The 18,724-nt window shown below is 40.4% G+C and overlaps 1 protein-coding gene across 3 annotated transcripts in view; it reads right to left on the reverse strand.

Annotated features, from left to right (window-relative positions):
• The window catches only part of UNC5C (unc-5 netrin receptor C), a 406,146-nt gene that overhangs the window by 20,619 nt on the left and 366,803 nt on the right, over window positions 1-18,724 (reverse strand). For all 3 annotated transcript variants that reach the window (XM_060115244.1, XM_060115238.1, XM_060115249.1), the window contains exons 12-13: window positions 8,954-9,122; window positions 4,546-4,779 (exon numbers count right to left, since the gene is read on the reverse strand). In XM_060115244.1, the coding sequence (XP_059971227.1) occupies window positions 4,546-4,779; window positions 8,954-9,122 (403 nt within the window). The remainder of the gene's footprint in view (window positions 1-4,545; window positions 4,780-8,953; window positions 9,123-18,724) is intronic.

Consider the following 18,724-nt stretch of genomic DNA (forward strand, 5'->3'; position numbering starts at 1 on the left):
TGAAAGGTAAAGGACAGCAGCCGAGGGAGTGTCCCTTGAGTGGTACCATAGGTGTTAGATCACTGCAACACATGAAGGGGCTGCGGTACCATCAGGGATTTGGGGAGAGTGGGAGAGGCTCGGAAGAAGTGCTGTGTGAAATCTCATGAGTCAAGGAGAAATACATAAAAGGACTGTGGAGAAGCAGGAGAGCCACAGCTTAGGGCAGATGTCTTGAGGGTATAATGGACTCAATCAGGAATTTATGATTTTTTTAGAGAAGCTCAACAGGCCGCAAGTAGACATAGAGGGCTTGTTCAGTGGAGGTCATATGTAGCTATGGAAATTAGAAAAGCCTGCAGCAGCTTTAGATGGCAAGAGATTTGTGAGTGGAAGTGAGTTCCCTGTAGACACGGGTAAGAGCAGATGAAGGTCTGTGGACCATGAGACCAGGGACAGTTGACGGAGGTCTTCCTTAAAAACAAAGAGCAGCTTACGTGCACCTTGTGGGAGAGAGATGGAAGGTCAGATGCTTTCACAGATAGAGACCTTGGCTGGTGGAGATCTTGGTGCAGTTCCTACTGAGGATGCAGTCCATCTACACTAGCGGGTAGATAATGAAGAATGATGTGAAGGTTACTAGAATACATCTGGGCAAAGGAACTGTGAATAAGAGGTGACTTTGAATTTGAGAGGATGAGGGGAATAAAAGGAGGGGCAAGAAAGACCACGAGGCAGGTACTGCTAGGGTGGAGGTTTGTACTAAGGGGACTCTGTGCTGAGGAACTGAAGTGGGTAATGGATCACAGAGTAACAGAATAAAGAAAAACAAACCAAAAGGCCAGCCCAGAAGTAGAGCGATGCCCCAGAAGTGGTCAGGGATGTGAGAAGTATTGGAACTTTTCCTCTTGGCCTTGTGGCTGGTTAGGGGTGTGGTCCTGACTGCAGGGACTGTAAGTGATACATGTTAGTTGGGAGATCCAGCTGCAGTTAATGTGAGCAGGTGAAGGAATGGGTGAGAAAATGGTTTGAGGATACAGGAAAGTTTGTCCTAAGTAGGATTAAAGTTCCAAAAAGACCCCTGAAATTGTTTAGCATAATAGATCTTAACCTCGGTTGCACAGTAGAATAACCCAGGCGGTGCTCAAACAAACAAAAAACCAAACCTGATACCTACACCAATCAGATCAGAACCTTTGGGTTGGGACCCTCAAACAAGGCTCTTTTTAAAGCTTCCCAACTGACTCCTATGTGCGCTGGATAGAGAATTATTATTTAGGATTTAGGAGGAGCATAAGTGAGGAGTGGGGTGGGCCTGAAGGAGGAGGTATTTGGAGAAGAGATGCAAAAGACAGTATTTATGGGTAAATTAGAGGAGCAGGGCGATGGGAGAGAGGCTGGTGGGAACATTAGCAGGCAAGGTGCCAAGAAGGCAGACTTTAGGTATTGAAGGGCCTTTCTGAGTTAATCGGCCCCAAAGTTCCAATTCAAGCGTGGGCATGAGGCAGTTTTGGCTGGACTGAGCTATCTCTTCGGTATGTTGGTTTACCTATAACTAGGAGTTTGGTATTTCTGCATTATTAAACGATCAGGAGGTACAAGAAAGCCTTATCCATTATTCATGTTTCTTTCAGGCTAAGTGCTGGATCCCCAGATGCTGAGAGTTTATATATGTCTATTTGGAAAGCACTGACCAGGATCTAAACTGCTCTTGGGTTGTTTTTACTTCTTAAACCTGTTTGTCAGTCTTTCTCATCTCTTTTCACTAACTAACATAATCAAAATTATTTTATGAAATATTACTTTTTTTGCATGGATTGTATGTCTGTTGAGAAGAAAGGTCGAGAGTGACTGAGTATAAGAACTATTTGTGTGAATATAAAATGTGTATCAGATATTTCAAATATGATGTAGATCTTCCACAGATGCTTTTTGCAATGATTTTTCTTTGAATTATTAAAAAGATTTGCCTTAATCAGACCCCATGGCTCGCCTACAAATACAGTTTTTCCTAAGAAGGATTTAAGCCTACGATGATTTCTATCCAGATGGTGCCTTAAAAGTATTGCATTTGCAAGGAATACTAAAGAAATAACCTTAAGCTTTACACTAGAGCTGTGTGTTCACATCATTTATTTGACATCAGAAACTCCTACAGGCTCATCCATCAAAAATATACCCAGGTGGGCCTCCCTGGTGGCGCAAGTGGTTGAGAGTCCGCCTGCCGATGCAGGGGATACGGGTTCGTGCCCCGGTCTGGGAGGATCCCATATGCCGCGGAGCGGCTGGGCCCGTGAGCCATGGCCGCTGAGCCTGCGCGTCCGGAGCCTGTGCTCCGCAACGGGGGAGGCCACAACAGTGAGAGGCCCGCATACCGCAAAAAAAAAAAAAAAAAAAAAAAAAAAAATATATATACCCAGGGACCGAATATGTCTCATCTCCTCCATGGACACAACCTGCAACACTCAGTTTTCATGACCTAGAACTATTCTCGGGATGGAAACTCCAGAAGGAAATACCCTGGGCTTCCCTGGTGGCGCAGTGGTTGGGAGTCCGCCTGCCGATGCAGGGGACACGGGTTCGTGCCCCGGTCCGGGAGGATCCCACATGTCGTGGAGCAGCTGGGCCCGTGAGCCATGGCCATGGAGCCTGCGCGTCCGGAGACTGTGCCCCGCAACGGGAGAGGCCACAACAGTGAGAGGCCCACGTACAGCAAAAAACAAACTCAAAAACCAAAAAACAAAAACAGAAGGAAATACCCTGAATTTCAGAAAAAAAAAAATTCTTCTCTTGGCTTCCTAGATGCTTTCTCCTACTTCTCCCCTTCCTCCTCTGGATACTCCTCTTTCTGTAGCTCTCTTGCTGGCTGCCCACCTCCTCCCTTGCAATGGCAGGGCTCCCCTGGTCCCTGTGCTCTAGGGTGTGGCTCTCTGAGCCGCCCACTTTAGGACCAGAGTCCAGACTGCAGCCAGCTGCCCGGGGAATGAAGCCTGCTTTCTCCACTCAGCAGCTGTGTGGCCTAGAGCAACTTACTTAACCTTTCTGTGCCTTGCACATCTGTAAAATAGGGATAATGGTGTCCTACAGGTTGTCGTAAAGATTCAGTGAGTTAAGAAAAGATACTTAGAATCTTGCCCGGCACAAAAGAAATTCTCGGTGATGTTTATTAGCTTTATTATTATTTTCTCCCTCTACTCTCCCTTGATATTCTCCTCCATCACCATGGAGGGCAAATATCAATATTATATAGTTGGTGCCTGAGTCTCTGTCTCAGGAGCTGCTCTCTGTTCAAAGAGCTACCCCTATATTTCTAACTGTCCATGGGGCACCTTTGTCCTGATGTCTAATCCATACCTCTAATTCAATACTCCAAAGGCAAAGTCACCATATCCACAGTCCAGAGCTACCTGCCCCTGAGTTTGCTACTGTTACTTAGAGGCAGACTTGATATTCTGCTCCACCCATTCAGGGTTAGGCACCGGGGCCTGCAAGAGCTACTTAATAGGGCCTTTCGTACCTACTCCCTTCCTCTGACTCCTGTCTTCACTCCAGCTCTACCATGCTTTTCTTGACTCGAGTCTATCTTTTCACGGACAGCAGACTAGTATTTCTAACGTGTATTTCCAGTCATGTCTATCTTCTAGTTACATCTCTCTAGTGGTTCTCCATTAACTCAAGAAACTGAATCTCCACTCCTCTCTCTGGTTGTCAAGGTCCATCCCAAAAAAACCCCCTATCAATCATTCTAGGCTTTCTGGAAATAACATGCCACGTAGAATCTGTATTTACTGTTCCCTTTGTGCTTCTTCATGCTGTTCCCTTCACCCAGAAATCCTGTATTTTTTTCTCCATTATTGTTGGTCAAACCCTGCCTTCCTTTAAGGTCAATCTCAAATGTTAGCTCCTTTTCAGATTTTCTCAAAATAATATGATGGCTCCTTCTCCTGGATTCCCACAGAGCTCTGCATTCACCTACGGCATGTAGCACACTCTGACTTGCTTCGTATACTTCTTTTATTCCTCTTTCCAGATCATAACTTCTTCAGAGGCACTTACTATGTCCTTAAAGCTTCACATGGGAGAAAATGCACGGCAATAATGGCACCAGGAATTACGCCTATTTATTCTGTAAAGCAGCAGCCTGTTGTCAAATGCTAACCCTCTTCCTCATGGTCCTCGTAAAAAGAATGGGAAAGCATACAGGGAAGTTGCACACAAGAGGAACATAGAGTGTGAGCAATTATGCCAGTTCCTTTTATAGGAAGAACACAGCTGAGATAAACAAGGAAGCAGATTACTTACCATCCACAGGTCTCACTGCCAAATTCTTCCACTTCTAAATGTTTCGTTAAAAGAAATCAAGGAGGGTAAACAAAAGTAGCCCTCGGGAGGAATCGGCATAATGGAAACAGCTTATTTATCAGCACGGCTTCAAGAAATGTCTAATTGGTTTCTGTAACTGCCATGTTTTGGGGCCAGACGCTTGTGTTCATGCACTTGGGTGCACGTACATAACGCATATGGTCTCTAGGTGTGAGGTGGGCGGGTCAGGCTGGAGTCACTTACCTTCAGGGCATCCTGAGTGTCATCCAGACAGTAGACTCGTAGGCTGTACTCCAGAGAGGAGCAGCAGAGTGGCCCGAAGATGGCCAGCTTCAGGCGCTTGGCGGCTGCTTTGGTGGTGGACTGCCCAACCAGGGTGTAGGTGCCAAGGCTCTCGGAGAGGAGGTGACAGGCCTCTGCGTCCAGCTGAATGTAGCAGGGGGTGGTGAAGTTTTCCTCTCCGACCACCACCACATCCTGTGGGACGAGAAGGAAGGGGCAGTGACTGAGCCTCCAGGCTGCCATGACGGTGGCCAACAGGGGTGCACGGATCACGACTTCTTCTCCTGAGTTCTGATTATTCCTTTTCCTGCTCTTTTTTTCTTTCTCTGACTTTATTATACTTCTATCAATATTTCCATTCTTAATCATTCTCTCCCTTACTTCCCTTGCCTTTATGCTGATAACATGCTTTATTTAGAAGATCTTCATTTAGTCTTTTTTAATCTTCTAAGCATCTACATGGCTGGAATCTACCTAAAATTCCAAAAGAAATGTATAAGTTATCCTTTTAACTTCAGCATATTTGAGTTGATTATCTGTTTCTGATAATTTGCTTTAATCTCTAAATTGCTGATTTCATCCAAAAGTACTATCTTATTTCAATGTTATTTTAGCATAGTATTTTCCCCTGAAAATCTAGGGGTTTGAAAAGAATTTTTAAAAAAGAATTAGGGAAGTTAAAGAATTATGCAATACCATTCTACTAAGTTCTTCCAAACTCACCCATCAATTACTTTCCAAAGCAATACACTGCTTTTCCTCATAATCTGGGTTCTTGGACTTTGCTAAAAGCACAGTATGGCAAACTCTATGCATTTGACACATTATTTTTCTCTTTATTTTTCACGTAAGCCTTTAAGCAGTCTCATGTTTTAGATTGTTAACATTCAGCAAGAAATAAAACTAAGTGAAACTGATGAGTTTTATAAAAATAGTTACTAACTTAACTAGGTTTTGATTTAACCAAATGACTCAGGCCACAGAAGAAATCATCTGAAAGACCAAGCATAGAATCCATAAAACAAGGGTCACAATTCCACATGCCTCCCAGGGCAGAAAGGTAGCAGGAATGCGTGAAGCAGGTAGGGCAGAAGGTAATAAGGAGTGGTGGAGACTGTGGTGAAGCAGAGTACAAGCCTGTCTAAAGAGCTCAGTCTCCGCTTGGCTTCAGCCATTGCGGCCATGCAGGGATGGGCTCTCAGTACTTTAACTGTAAGCATCTTTGCCGTAGGCATTTTTGCCACATAACTGATTGGCTGTAAAGCAATATTGCTGTAAAAGATGAAACAGCAATAAATAAAAGAGGGACATTAACAAAAATAATAAAAGATGAAAAATGAATAACAAAAGTAAAAAGACTTTATTATGAACTACAAAATATTTTAAAACATTTGAAATGTGTGTAGATTCATGGCAGTACTGTGCAAACAAATGATTTTATTTTGTGGTTGTACCTAAGCACTTGTCTTCAAACTCTTTCATTTGTAGTATTATACATATTTTTGCTTGTTGATTCAGCTCCTCATTTGGCATTCCACTTTTCTTTTTTGCTAAAATTTCTTCTTCATTAAGAGAGGTATCAGTTTCCACATACTGGGATGCATATTTATAACTGAGCTTTGTATTATGGTGTGAAAGCCTCTACACTGTTGTTTGTTGTTGGTACATATTGTTATATGTCCCTTGACAGATGTTCCAAAGTTCTATGGGACATGTGGGCTTGACTCTGTGCCTTTTTGGCCGTTGGCCTCTTTCAGATTTATGTAATATAAAAATGGTAGTACCGTGTCAGTGGAGAGATGAAACCAAGCTGTCAACCAGTTGAAACCAAACTGTCCACCAGTTATGTTATCTTTTACAGCAAAATTGCCTTAAGGCCAATTAGTTATGTGGCAAAAATGCTTGTGGTAAAGATGTCTATGGCAAAGATGCTTACAGTAAAAGTACCAGGCACGGCAGGAATGCAGGACCAGTGAGGACACAGCCTTTAATTTTTCAAGAGAAGCTGTAGGGCTCCCCTGGTGGCGCAGTGGTTGAGAGTCCGCCTGCCGATGCAGGGGACATGGGTTCGTGCCCCGGTCCGGGAGGATCCCACATGCCGTGGAGCGGCTAGGCTCGTGAGCCATGGCCGCTGAGCCTGCGCGTCTGTAGCCTGTGCTCCGCAACGGGAGAGGCCACAACAGTGAGAGGCCCGCCTACCGCAAAAAAAAAAAAAAAAAAAGAGAAGCTGTAAGTTCAGATTATTATGTGAAATCTTCCAACTTTTAACTAATTCAAATTTAAAAGAAAATTTCATTTGGGAGAAATAAAACCCATGTGTGGGCATGACTCAGCCTCTGTATTAGGCTACTTAATCTCTGCAGAGGCAGCAACCATAGCTTCTTTGCTTCATACTGTATCTCAGTGGGCCTGGATCATGATGAACAAATGGTTATTTGTCAAAAACATGAACAAATGTTTCATCATAAATTGAGTCCCTGGGGCTGGACAAAGCTATGAAAGGAGCCACCTCAGGTAGCTGTTTGTTAGTTAGGCCATGCAACATCATCCAAGCTAAAGTAAGGACTGTGTTTTAATAGCATCCATGAAATCATTTCTTCAGTTAAACCTGTACCCAAAGATAAAGCTTAAACTAAAATGGAAAGGAGAAAAAGGAGCTCAGCACCTCCACATTTATTCCAGCCCCAAAGGACACCTGGAGAGAAGCTGCTTTCTCCAGTAGGGCAAGGTCAAGGCTCGAGTGTCATTTCCTGATGGCATGTTACAAAAAATCTCCTAGAAGAAATGGTGGAGAATAAAGATGCTCCATGTCCCTGTCACAAATAGAAGAGTGTTTTCATAAGGACTTCCTTCTTCTACTTTTCACATCTTTTTTTTCTTTTCCTCTTATTATTGTTGTTATTGTTGTTATTACTTAAATCCAGAAATAGGGTATTAGGGTAATAGGCAGAGAATTGTGCAAACAATTTAGGATCCCTTGAGATACAGACTTTGGGATGTTTTTGAGATAAGTCATTTAAACTTAAATGGAATTGAAGTTAGATCTGGTAAAGTCCACTCTTAACAAAATGTATAGCCCTAGACTTCAATCCAGGACCTCTGGCAATGAGTGACCCTTCACCTTCATGTTGCCACGAGGAGAGCACATCCATATAGAGAGGACACTCCAGGTAATCCCAGGTATGCCCTGCTATGCTTCTACCTCTACTACTACTTTTTCCTAAAATATTAGGGGTTTGAGTCTTCATGCATATTTTTTTTTCCTAAAAGAAAAATACTGAGGGACTTCCCTGGTGGCACAGTGGTTAAGAATCCGCCTGCCAATGCGGGGGACATGGGTTCAAGCTCTGGTCTGGGAAGACCCCACATGCCACGGAGCAACTAAGCCCATGGGCCACAACTACTGAGCCTGAGCGCTAGAGCCCACGAGCCACAACTACTGAAGCCCGTGCTCTGCAACAAGAGAAGCCACAGCAATGAGAAGCCCGTGCACCGCAACCAAGAGTAGCCCCCACTCTCTGCAACTAGAGAAAGCCTGCACGCAGCAATGAATACCCAACGCAGCCAAAATAAATAAATTAATTAATTAATTTTAAAAAAGAGAAAAATACTGTAAGTAATCACAAAATACATCCAACATGCATATTGGATAATTCTCTTTATAATGACTACACAAATCATTTTTTTTTTAGGTATTAGGTATAAAATCCTCATGGTAAATATAACAAATCCTTTTGCACTTAATTTCAGGTGCTAACTGCAGGGTTCTGATGTAAAGAACAGGATCTGTTTAAGGCACTGTCCTTAAGAAGTTCTGATGGCCACAGTTACAGAGAGTCAAGTTGCCAAAGACATTCTTCATTGTACTGGAGCTTAGGATACACCCTTCCTGTTTTGCCAAGTTAAGTTCAGACCTATATTCCTGGGACCTGTTAGCAAGTAAGTGTCTAACATTTTCTGACCCAGGTGCAATGTTTCTCTAGCTGAAAATTAAAATAATAATAATAATTATATATATATATATATATATATATATATATATATAGTTTCCCTTCCCAAGACAGTATGTATATTCAAATAGGTCTTATGTAAGACTCTTAAGTAAACTTTCCCTATGAGTTAGCTAATGCTTGACCATCTTTTTCTTTGTGCCTCTCAGTCAGTAGATAAAATACTCAGGAACCAGTGTCTGTCTGTCTCCCCCTCTCCCCTCTTTGTCTTCCTCTCTCTGTTCCTCTCTCTTTCATTTTGAGTAGAAGCTAAAATTCCACTCATGTTTTGCTTTAAAAACAAAAGCCTTCCCATAATTGCCCTTGCTTATCTGCATGGGTTGCTCCTGGGTTCTATCTTTAGCCCAACAGAAGCTCACCTCCCACTGTCCCTGTGCTGCCTGGTTCTTGAGCTGTATCTTCCAGTCCTCGGTATTGGGATCTGCGCAGTGATGCATAGTGAGGATGACAGGGCGGGTCAGCAGAGCTCCAGGAGGCCCACAGCTCACCACAGGGGTCAAGAGCGTCTGAGAGTCCTCCATGGGCGGCCTAGGAGGAGAGCAGAGATCTGCGTCATGAAAGTTCCATAGTATTTATGTACTACGTACTCACTGAGATTTCAGATCTAAAGTTGCACGAATAGCTTCTTCCTGGAGTTTTTTTTTTTTTTTCTTTTTTGTTGGGGGCAGGGGGCGGTGGTGGGGTTGAGGCAGAATTAAATGGGAAGACATGCACTTTATACCAAGACTTTGATCTTGCAAGACTTGAGGTCTTTCTAATAATAGTGAATCTGCCTGCTTATCTTTGATCCCTCCCTTCAGACACAGGTCTGCCTTTGCTAATTTCCTCTGAATTCATGTACTGATACTTTCAGGATGGAATGAGAAGGAACAGGGTCCTTATGAAGTTACATAAGCATCTGTTCTGATAACACTTGCCAGTTGCTTCAGAGTTTTCCATACTTTTGTGTTTTTAGGACCTAACTTGAAAAACACTTCAAAAACATCACTTTAGAATAAGGACACCCTAGAGCTAAACTTCTTCCAAATGACTTTCAGGAATAATTCAGGCTAGTATGGCAGATTCATTTTTTTCAAACATGACCAAGAAAGAATGTAGAACTGTATTTCTATAGCAATTTAAAATGATGTTTCTCTACATGTATACTTCATACTCTGAGAATTTGGGTGGAACGAACTTCAAAGATCCGAATTCTTTATTTTTACATGTTTTTTTTTAATTGCCTTATTTTTTCCCTCAATAAGATTGTAACCAACAGCCAGTGAATAAATTAACCCAAGCTGTCAGTTGATATGTGAGGAAGTAGCCCCAAAGTGTTGAGTGGATTGCCCCAAGTCTCACAACTAACAAGCACTGGTGCTGGGACTAAAACCAATGCCTTTGCAAAAACAATACAACTATGTTGTCAGAATAGTATGAGTTAAGAAATCCTGGACTCACAAAATTTTAGAGGAGGAAAGGCCCTCAGGGCCAACAAGCACAGAGCTTCTCTACAAGATGCTGACATGTGGTTAGTGCTTTAAACTCATCCAAAATTGCAGTCCACTACTACAGAGGGGTCAACTCATCTATTATCAACTCAATACTTAGAATGAATACAATCTGTCTTCCTGACACTTCTCTCCACATATCCTGACCGGCTTTCTCTCCACTTTGGCATGAAAGAGCCTCTCAAGCACTTAAGAGATTATTACGGTATCTCTAAAATGTCATCTTCTTCCAGATGAAAGCTCCTCAATTTTTGCAATTTCAACTAGAAAAGCATGGTTTCTTGATCTCTCCCTATAATTCTATCTTTATTTTCACAGAGATGTCTGTCAGTGTTTCACTGTCTTCCCTAGAGTGAGGCATCTTGAAATGAGTGTAAGACAGTCACCCTTTAGTATCCATGTTAGATTGGTTCCAAGGACCCCCCAGCAGACACCAAAATCCCTGGAGGTTCAAGTTCCCTATATAAAAGGGCACAGTATTATATAAAGCGGCATACAACCATTATATAAAAATTATATAACCATTATAAAATTTTTATAACCATTTATAACCAAAAAATTATATAACCATTATATAAAATGGAATATAATCTATGCACATCCTCCCACATACTTTAAATCATCTCTAGATTACTTATGATACCTAATACAATGTAAATGCTATGTAAATAGTTGCCAGTGTGCTGCAAATTCAAGTTCTGGTTTTTGGAACTTCCTGGAAAAAATTGTTTTTTCCAAATATTATTGATTCAAGGTTGGTTGAATCTGCAGATATAGAACTCACAGATACAGAAGGCTGACTGTTCTCAGGTATACAGTATAGGGGGACTACTGTTTTCTCTGCTTTGGGATATGTAGTTATACCCATGCCTCACAAAATTGTTGCCTCAGGTTATTCTCAATTATTTAAAAATATTATTTAGCAGAAGTGAGTTAGATGAGAAGATAAGAGATAACATGGTTAAACATGTCCTTTATAAAAGGAAGCAATGAAGCCCCAAGAAGGTTAAGTAATTTGTTAAAGCTAACCACTATGTATTCCTAACATGAAAGGCTCTTAGTCTCTCTTTATAGGTCTGTGGTTGCAATGATGGCTTTTGAACCTATATAGAGAAATTTATATTTAGCCATCTAATTTCACTTTAATTGTTTTAGGAAATTTTTCAGGTCATCTATTTCTTAATGCTATGTCTTTCCTCCACATATTGGCTACCTCTTCTAGTCTTTTATCTTCCATAAATTTGATATGTCTGCCATTTATGTTCTCATTCCAATCACTGATAACACTGTAATACAAGAACAGGGCAGAGACAGAGACCTTTTCAAGGACACTACTTGAAACCTCTCTCTAGTCTGACATCAATACTTTGAGTTCAGTTCAAACATAAACCCATTAAAATGTACACTGTCCAGTGCATATCTTTCCATTTCATTCACATGGATATTACAAAGGTCATATCAAATTCCTTTACAATCGCCACAGTCACTTGAAATGGATTTTCCTCTAGTCTTTATCTATGGTTAATATATAAATACTACATAATCTAGAAGTTAGCTTCTATCTATGGCTTACCCTCACTTAACACTCAATGAATGACAGAAGCTGTTATTATTTTTTTAATATTGTTGGAAAACTGTTCTCCACGGATCTCTCATGTTTCTGCATGGTCCCGACTGTCTTTTCAAGACAACTGTATAGCAATCTCCTTGGAAGATAAAGATAGTGCTTACCTCTGGAGCAAATGGCAGACATGTCTACTTCCCATTATAAAACCCTCAGGTTCCCTAAACTCAATGGTATATTCCTGGAATGGAACCACTGAGTGTGTAGATGTCCTCTGACTGTCTTTACATCACCCTTTCAGAACTTGGGAAACTGGCACAAAAATGGAAATACTTTGGATAGTGCTATTGCTGTGAGCAATCAAGTATCCTTTGTCTCTGACTCAGGAGTCTTGTGTCATTTATCAGCATCTATAACACGGTGGCAGCCAACTTGGTAGGTCACAAGTAAGGTCAAATCTTAGAAATTCCTAAGTTCTTGGTGATTATTATCATCAGTTCTAAGAACTCAGTTAAAATTTGGCATATTTTCCCCTTAGTAAAACTTGGCTGTCAGTGCTTCTTCTTTTTTTCTAAAATTTCACTAGAATCTCCCAACCTGTGACTTCCTTTTCCTCCTATCTAGAAAAAAAATTTTTTTTAATTATCTCTTTTTAGTCTTTTAATATCATCTCCATTCTCACTGAAGAATAACATAGTTTTATGAAACCTAAAGTTATCAAAGTACTTGGAAGTGTACTTATATGTGGAACTATAAGGCGAGTGGCAGCTTGAGAACCCGTCACTGTCCCCTTTTGGTTTTCATGTCCCCTTAACGCAATTTGTCCTCCTTGGTTCCAGTCTGAAATTCATTCTCTTAGAATCTGAGTGACGTCTTGCTTTCACTGTGCCATAGCTGATAGTACACTATCTGCCTTCAACAGTAACTGTACTCTTGTTTAATTCTACTTTTCCTACTGGGGCAAAAAAAGCAATGGCTGCATTTTCCTGAGCGCTACCCTTACCTTTTAGTTACAAGTGTACCTTGAGAGCAAGCATTAAACTTTTAAAGAAAGAGACTAAAGTGGAATACATTTCAAGTGGCCCTTGCGATAGAGTTGGGGATTGGAAACATCTGTCTCTCAGTCTGCTGTGAGCAGCCTGTGCTTGAGGCCGGAGGAGGAGGGATTTTTCTCATCACTGAGTTGGAACAGAAGGGAGAAGACTCCCTGCTGCGCTGGGGTGCTGTCAGACCTGCGCTCCCCTGGCATGCAATATTGATGGGCACCATTCTTGGAGGAGGGTTAGCAAGGGGCAGTAGGTGTCAAAAGAATTTATTAACCCAGTGAGGTGCAAGAATGTAATGAATAGGGAATTGGTGATGTGGAATTCATAACAGGGAATGGAAAACAAAGAAGTAATCATGATAAGAATCTTTTTGGGTTTTCAAGATGAAAGAAGTAGCACTGAAATTGGAAACATTTCCAAGCATATATGGAAGGAGCCACCTAGGGAAGGTTAAGATTTAACTATGTGAAACCAAAAATCCACATTTCCTTTATTTACATAAAGGGAGAATATTAAAATACATAAAACAAAAATAGTATAAAATAAATATAAAAAATCTGTTTTATGTTTTTGCAGAGAAGGGCTTTACTTCATCATGTCTCATGTATTTTCTAAGATATTTAAGCAAGCATTCTGTAAATACTAATTGCAGATGATATGGAAATAAACTCAAAGCAAAAATTAGCTGCAGAAACAGCAATTAAGTAGAAATCCAGTAATGAACAATGATTAGTTTTAAAGGCTTTTCAAAGTCCAACAAGGATTATATCATGGTAAATGTCGCATGGGTTCTGAGGACTCTAGGACAAAGCCCTCGGAGAGTTTTAGTTTCCTGTCAGACTTTCTTATCCTTTGCTTGCTGTTATCAGTGAGGACAACTCCTCCTACACGTTAAGTGCACAATTCACAAAACTTTCATAAGAGCTATTGCATTTGCTGCCCAAGGCACACCTGTTAAGGTAGTCAAGATAAGTATTTATATTAACTTTTTTTTTCCCCAAAAGAGGAAACTGAAAGCTAGAGAAATTAACACACTTGCCCAAAGCCACAAAGCTAGTCATAGGAAAAGCTAGGATCCAAAAACAAGTCATTTGGTTTCTTTCACACAGTGGTATATTCTGGGTTGCTTATCTAGATTTACGGCCTTGAGAAATTTCTGTGATCTGTTTGCTAGAGCAAGCTCAAAACTGCTTCCTGAAAAGAATCTTTCTCCATCTACCTCTGTGTAGAGATGAGATGCCTTCTATTAACACACACGTCTTTTGTCAGGTCCCTCAGGATGACAATCCCACCCTAGGCTTAGCTGCCTTTTAAAGCACACAGTTTCATGTATAACCGGCAACTTGAAATACTTGCACTCTAGGTATCTGACAAGGAATATCTAACTCACTTGCTATCAAAAGATCAATTGAGCAAAAGAAAATATTTATGGAAGCCACTCTGAAGGGCGTGCCCCCATTTCCCCAGACAGACCAAAATGTGTCCCTGGATTAAGCTTGAACAGCTTAAATATTGTGCCCTGGACTGAACTGCTGAATCCTTGTGGAATTATTTTACTGAATTTATCCCTGGGCTTTATATTATCTACTCACACTGAGGGATACTAACAGAAGTAGCCCTATGAAGCTCACTGCTATTTTGATCTTTTAAATGTTGTTTACTGTATTAAAAAAAATTTTTTTTTTCTTTATGAGGAACCGAAGGAGAAATAATTGAGCTTCCTCCAGGCATATTTTTCCCTTTTGGACACATGGATCTTATAACCTACTATGTTTCCCTCTTGAAAGCTTTGAAATAGTAAATTCATGACCTATTAATAAGAAATATGCTGGGAATTCCACCAAATAGTTTATATTCTAACTGCTCACCTGAATTTATCTTATCTTTCTAATCTTATTTTTTCTATTTTCTCATTTTTTAATCCACTTATTTAAAAACAATTTTCCTCCCATTGAAAAGAATCACCTTGAATCATTTCTTTAGAAGTAGGACTTCAATAAATAAACACTGTGGAGAACAGTGAGAGAATAAGATTTAAATATACCTGGATTCCACACCCTTCCGCCCTCTACCTTCAGTCTTTTTATAGCTGTTACTTCAAACAAGAAATTCAGGACTCTACCTAAAAGGATAATATCACTGAGTTTCACTGAGAAATAATAATGTCACCTACTATTACACAAAGTTCCAAACAACACATTAAAATAAATGAAAAGTTTCTGCTATATGATTACATACAAAAGACATTTTGGCCCACTATCCTAACATTTTACTTTATTATTTATATTCAGTAACTATGATGATAGTCTTCATTGCCTCACCACTAACACCTTAAACGCTTCCTACTGGGATTTCATCCTTAAAAAAAAAAAATCCTAAAGGCAACCAATGTCCTAAAGTTGATGAATCCAATAATTTTTAAATTATCATTCTCCTTCTTTACAGTTTAATTTTAGGAATACCTCTGTCAATCACTCCTCCATCTTGAAAGTCTTTTTACCTTTGATTTTTTCCTATTATGATGACAATCATTCAGTCTTTCATTCAAAAATATTCACTGAGAAGCAACTATGTATTAATAAGCACCTCGCGAGATGCCAACTCTATTTATCTGCCTTATCCTTTCATGTTCTATTTAGTTTTGCCCATCGTACCCAAAGCTTAAATAAGATTATTTCCCAAAGTTGTTTCCCCAGTCCTCTTCTTTCTGCCTCTGAACTTTTCCCCTGGAAGATCCACTCACTGGTGACTTCCCATCTGCGTCTCCAGCAAGAATCCTACGTCCCCTTTCGCGCACACTGTGCACAGCTAAATCAGAATTTGTCCTTTCTCTCCTTGAACCAGTTACTGCTTCTGACCCCTTCGTATTGCTCTCACAATTTTCTCAGTGCCCAGGGCTTGATTCCTAAATACATTCTTTGTGTTTTGCCACACTTCTAATCAGTTGTGAAACACTTTTTCTTCTGAAACATATTTTTCTTTCCATTCTCCAGGCTCAGGCCTGGCTCCTTCCCTCTACCCCTCACACCTTGATTATTGCCATGGGCCAACCAGGGGCCCCAGCCTTTGGGGGGGGGGTCTTTCTGTTTCCTCTACCAATTCATCCTGCACACCATCACCACATCAATCTTTTAAAAGCACTGTTATTCCTGCAGCACTTGACTGCTCAAAGACCTTGCATGGTTCCCCACAGTTTATATTTGGAATGTCTAAATTGATTTTTTGGCCTTTTGAGAAAACTGCTAGGCAAGTACAGAATACAGAGAAAGAAAAAATTAACGTTCATAACTTCAATTCATTTTTCAATAAGAAATGATGAAAGGCCAAATTTCAGGCTGAGTCAGATTCATTTTTTTAAACTGCTGCTGGAAACAAGGCAAAAAGGTCCATGTTAGTGCTGTTAATTGTGGGAACTTTATCCATGGCAGGGGGGGCGGTGGTGGGGAGACTTTGCAGCCCTTCCAGCGATGTGTAAAGCAGAAGAAGTAGAAATTACGAGCACAGCCTCACAGCTCAGATCCCTTTTGGTCAGAGACAGCCTGTCCCGTTTCTGCAGCTCATTCAGGCTGCTCATCTGCCATCCCGTGCTTTCTCTTAGAGCGTATTCCGTAATGATAAGGCCCCCTCTTGTCACATTCACTTGCCACATGCAATTAAGTTCACACCTCCCTTTAGACAGTTCACAACACCAGATGACTAGCTGGATACCATCCAGCTGGAAAAACACCCAGTTTTGGATGCAATAAAGGCAATCAGAGAGAGGGAAAATGGAGGAAAACAATCCGAATTTTCCTATAAATGCCTTGAAGTAACATATCTCCTGTTGTCCTCAGTGTCTTCTCTGAAAGAAGTTCTAAGATCAGGTGAGGCTAGAAAGGGTCTTTGGTGAGCAATGAAAAGAAACTGTGTCCCACATTGCACTGTAATAAGAAGGCAGAGGCTCTGTTTGTGTACTGGGTGCTATGGAGGAGGGATGGCATGTCAGCAGAAGAGCTTTTCGAGGAGATAACCTGGGTGTGAATTCTGCCTTCCCTCAGTTGCTAACTGTGAAACCTTGGCTATGTGACAATTTCCCTGAGCCCTAGTCTTTTCATCTTTAAAGGTGGAGCTCATCATAACTTGCAGAGTTGTAGTGAGGAATAAATGAAATTAAAGTTTATTGTTTTGTTGACTTCCTAGACTTAAGAAAATGTTAACGCAGTTAAAAGTACATTGTGTGTGTAGATGTACATTGTAAATAGCACCAAAAAATTGAGGCAAAGCATATTCTTCCCGTATTCGAAAACTATCATCAGACTATCCAAAGAATTCACTCATGTCATTGACAAACAAGTGAAGTTCCAAGGTATATCTTTTTTGTTTCACTTTGGTCTTAAATGTAAAAGAAAATAACAATGAACATGCAGGTCAGAACTGCCTTTGTTCATCAATAACATAAGAAATTCTTTGCTAAATCAGATAGTAATAAAGCATTTATTCATAGCCTGATTTTGTCAAATTGTGGCTGAATTATAACCATAAAAGAGTTTGGCAAAACTCAGTGAAAGCCTTCTGGGAGAATCAATTGACTATACGAAATTTATAATAAAAAAGCATTGTATATTTTATCATCATTTTTCAAAAAAAAGTATGCTGACTATATGGTAGCTATGTTTTGTATTATTACTATACCCTAAGACAACATTCTTGTCATTGTGTTTTTATAAGAAAAACGTATCTAGTTCACAACAGAAAATTAGTGGAGAGGACTTTCTGATTTATTTGAGACAATTGTCTTTTGTTTGTTCCTTGTTTCATGGTCTTCTGTGCGTATTTTCTTTTGAGATCTTGAGGTTCCTCTAGCTTCATTTTTATAAACAGAACTTCTTTGATGCATACCAAATTTAATAGAGTAATTCCCTCTGCACCTAACTTCAGGTGGTAGGCATAGCAAGAGTGATTTATAGTTTCCTTTTCTTTAAAGTCAAAGGCAGAGGAAACTAAAAGCAGAAGTGCCTGGCTTTATCAATTTCCTGTTTTCTCCCTCCTTCATCCAAAGTGTAAAATTATCCTGGTCAGGGTGCTGACTAAATTGTGGGAAGAAAAATCATATGAGGCACCTGAGTGCCCATGTCTTTCAGTTTCAGCATGCCCTGCAGCAGCCCCTTAAGGCTTGATCTTCAGCTAAAGATAATGGTGATCAGATGAAAAATAAGAGACCATGAACACCTCACTACGTCTCAGCATAAAGCACAAGCCAATACTCATTTCCGCTTAAACAAAATGTCCATGTTGGCAAAAGGCCTTGAGGGATGGATGTACTTAGTTTAGTGCTAACCTTGACTCTGGACAAAAGAAAGAAGTAAACAAAAATATAAAGGGATCTTGGAGTCTGCTAATCTTCATTTCTTCTGCTGCAAAAGAAGGGCACTCTGAGGGCCTGTGAATGTTACTTTGCATTGAGAATGGAAAAATGAATATTTGATGTGAGCAAATACAAGCCTTTTTGTGATTTTCTGTTGCTCAAATTTAAGGCCCATGAATAATGCTCAAGGAATTTTTATTATGTTCTCAGACAGGCTAGCGTTTGTGTAGGTGAAAGTACACCACCTGAAGAAAACAATGTTCTGGCTCCTACAGATTATAAATACCAGCATCTCCACCTGAGAGCACAATGGAAGAGCTTTTCAGCTACTGAAGAACAAGACTAAAAAGAGATGTTTTTCTGAGGATGACAGAGGGGAAGAGAAAAGGTATAATGCCTTACAATGATAACTTAACTCTACATTTGTCACTCATGCTTTGCATTCAGAGCTCAGGGCAGAGGAACCAATGCCTTTCCCCTTAGGAAAAGTAATGATAATTACATGTAAGGATCTTCATGTCAACATCATCTCTTATTTTAAGATCTCAGGGCACTTTAGAAGCATTCATCAATCAGGCCTATAAAGCACTATTTAACACACACACTTTATGTGAGAACTAATCAAGAAAGACCAGAAACAATTTGTTAGAAGCCAAACTGAAAATTGAATGTAGGACTCTGAAACT

This window comes from Mesoplodon densirostris, chromosome 1 (genome assembly GCF_025265405.1).
Source record: "Mesoplodon densirostris isolate mMesDen1 chromosome 1, mMesDen1 primary haplotype, whole genome shotgun sequence".
NCBI classification, from domain to species: domain Eukaryota; kingdom Metazoa; phylum Chordata; class Mammalia; order Artiodactyla; family Ziphiidae; genus Mesoplodon; species Mesoplodon densirostris.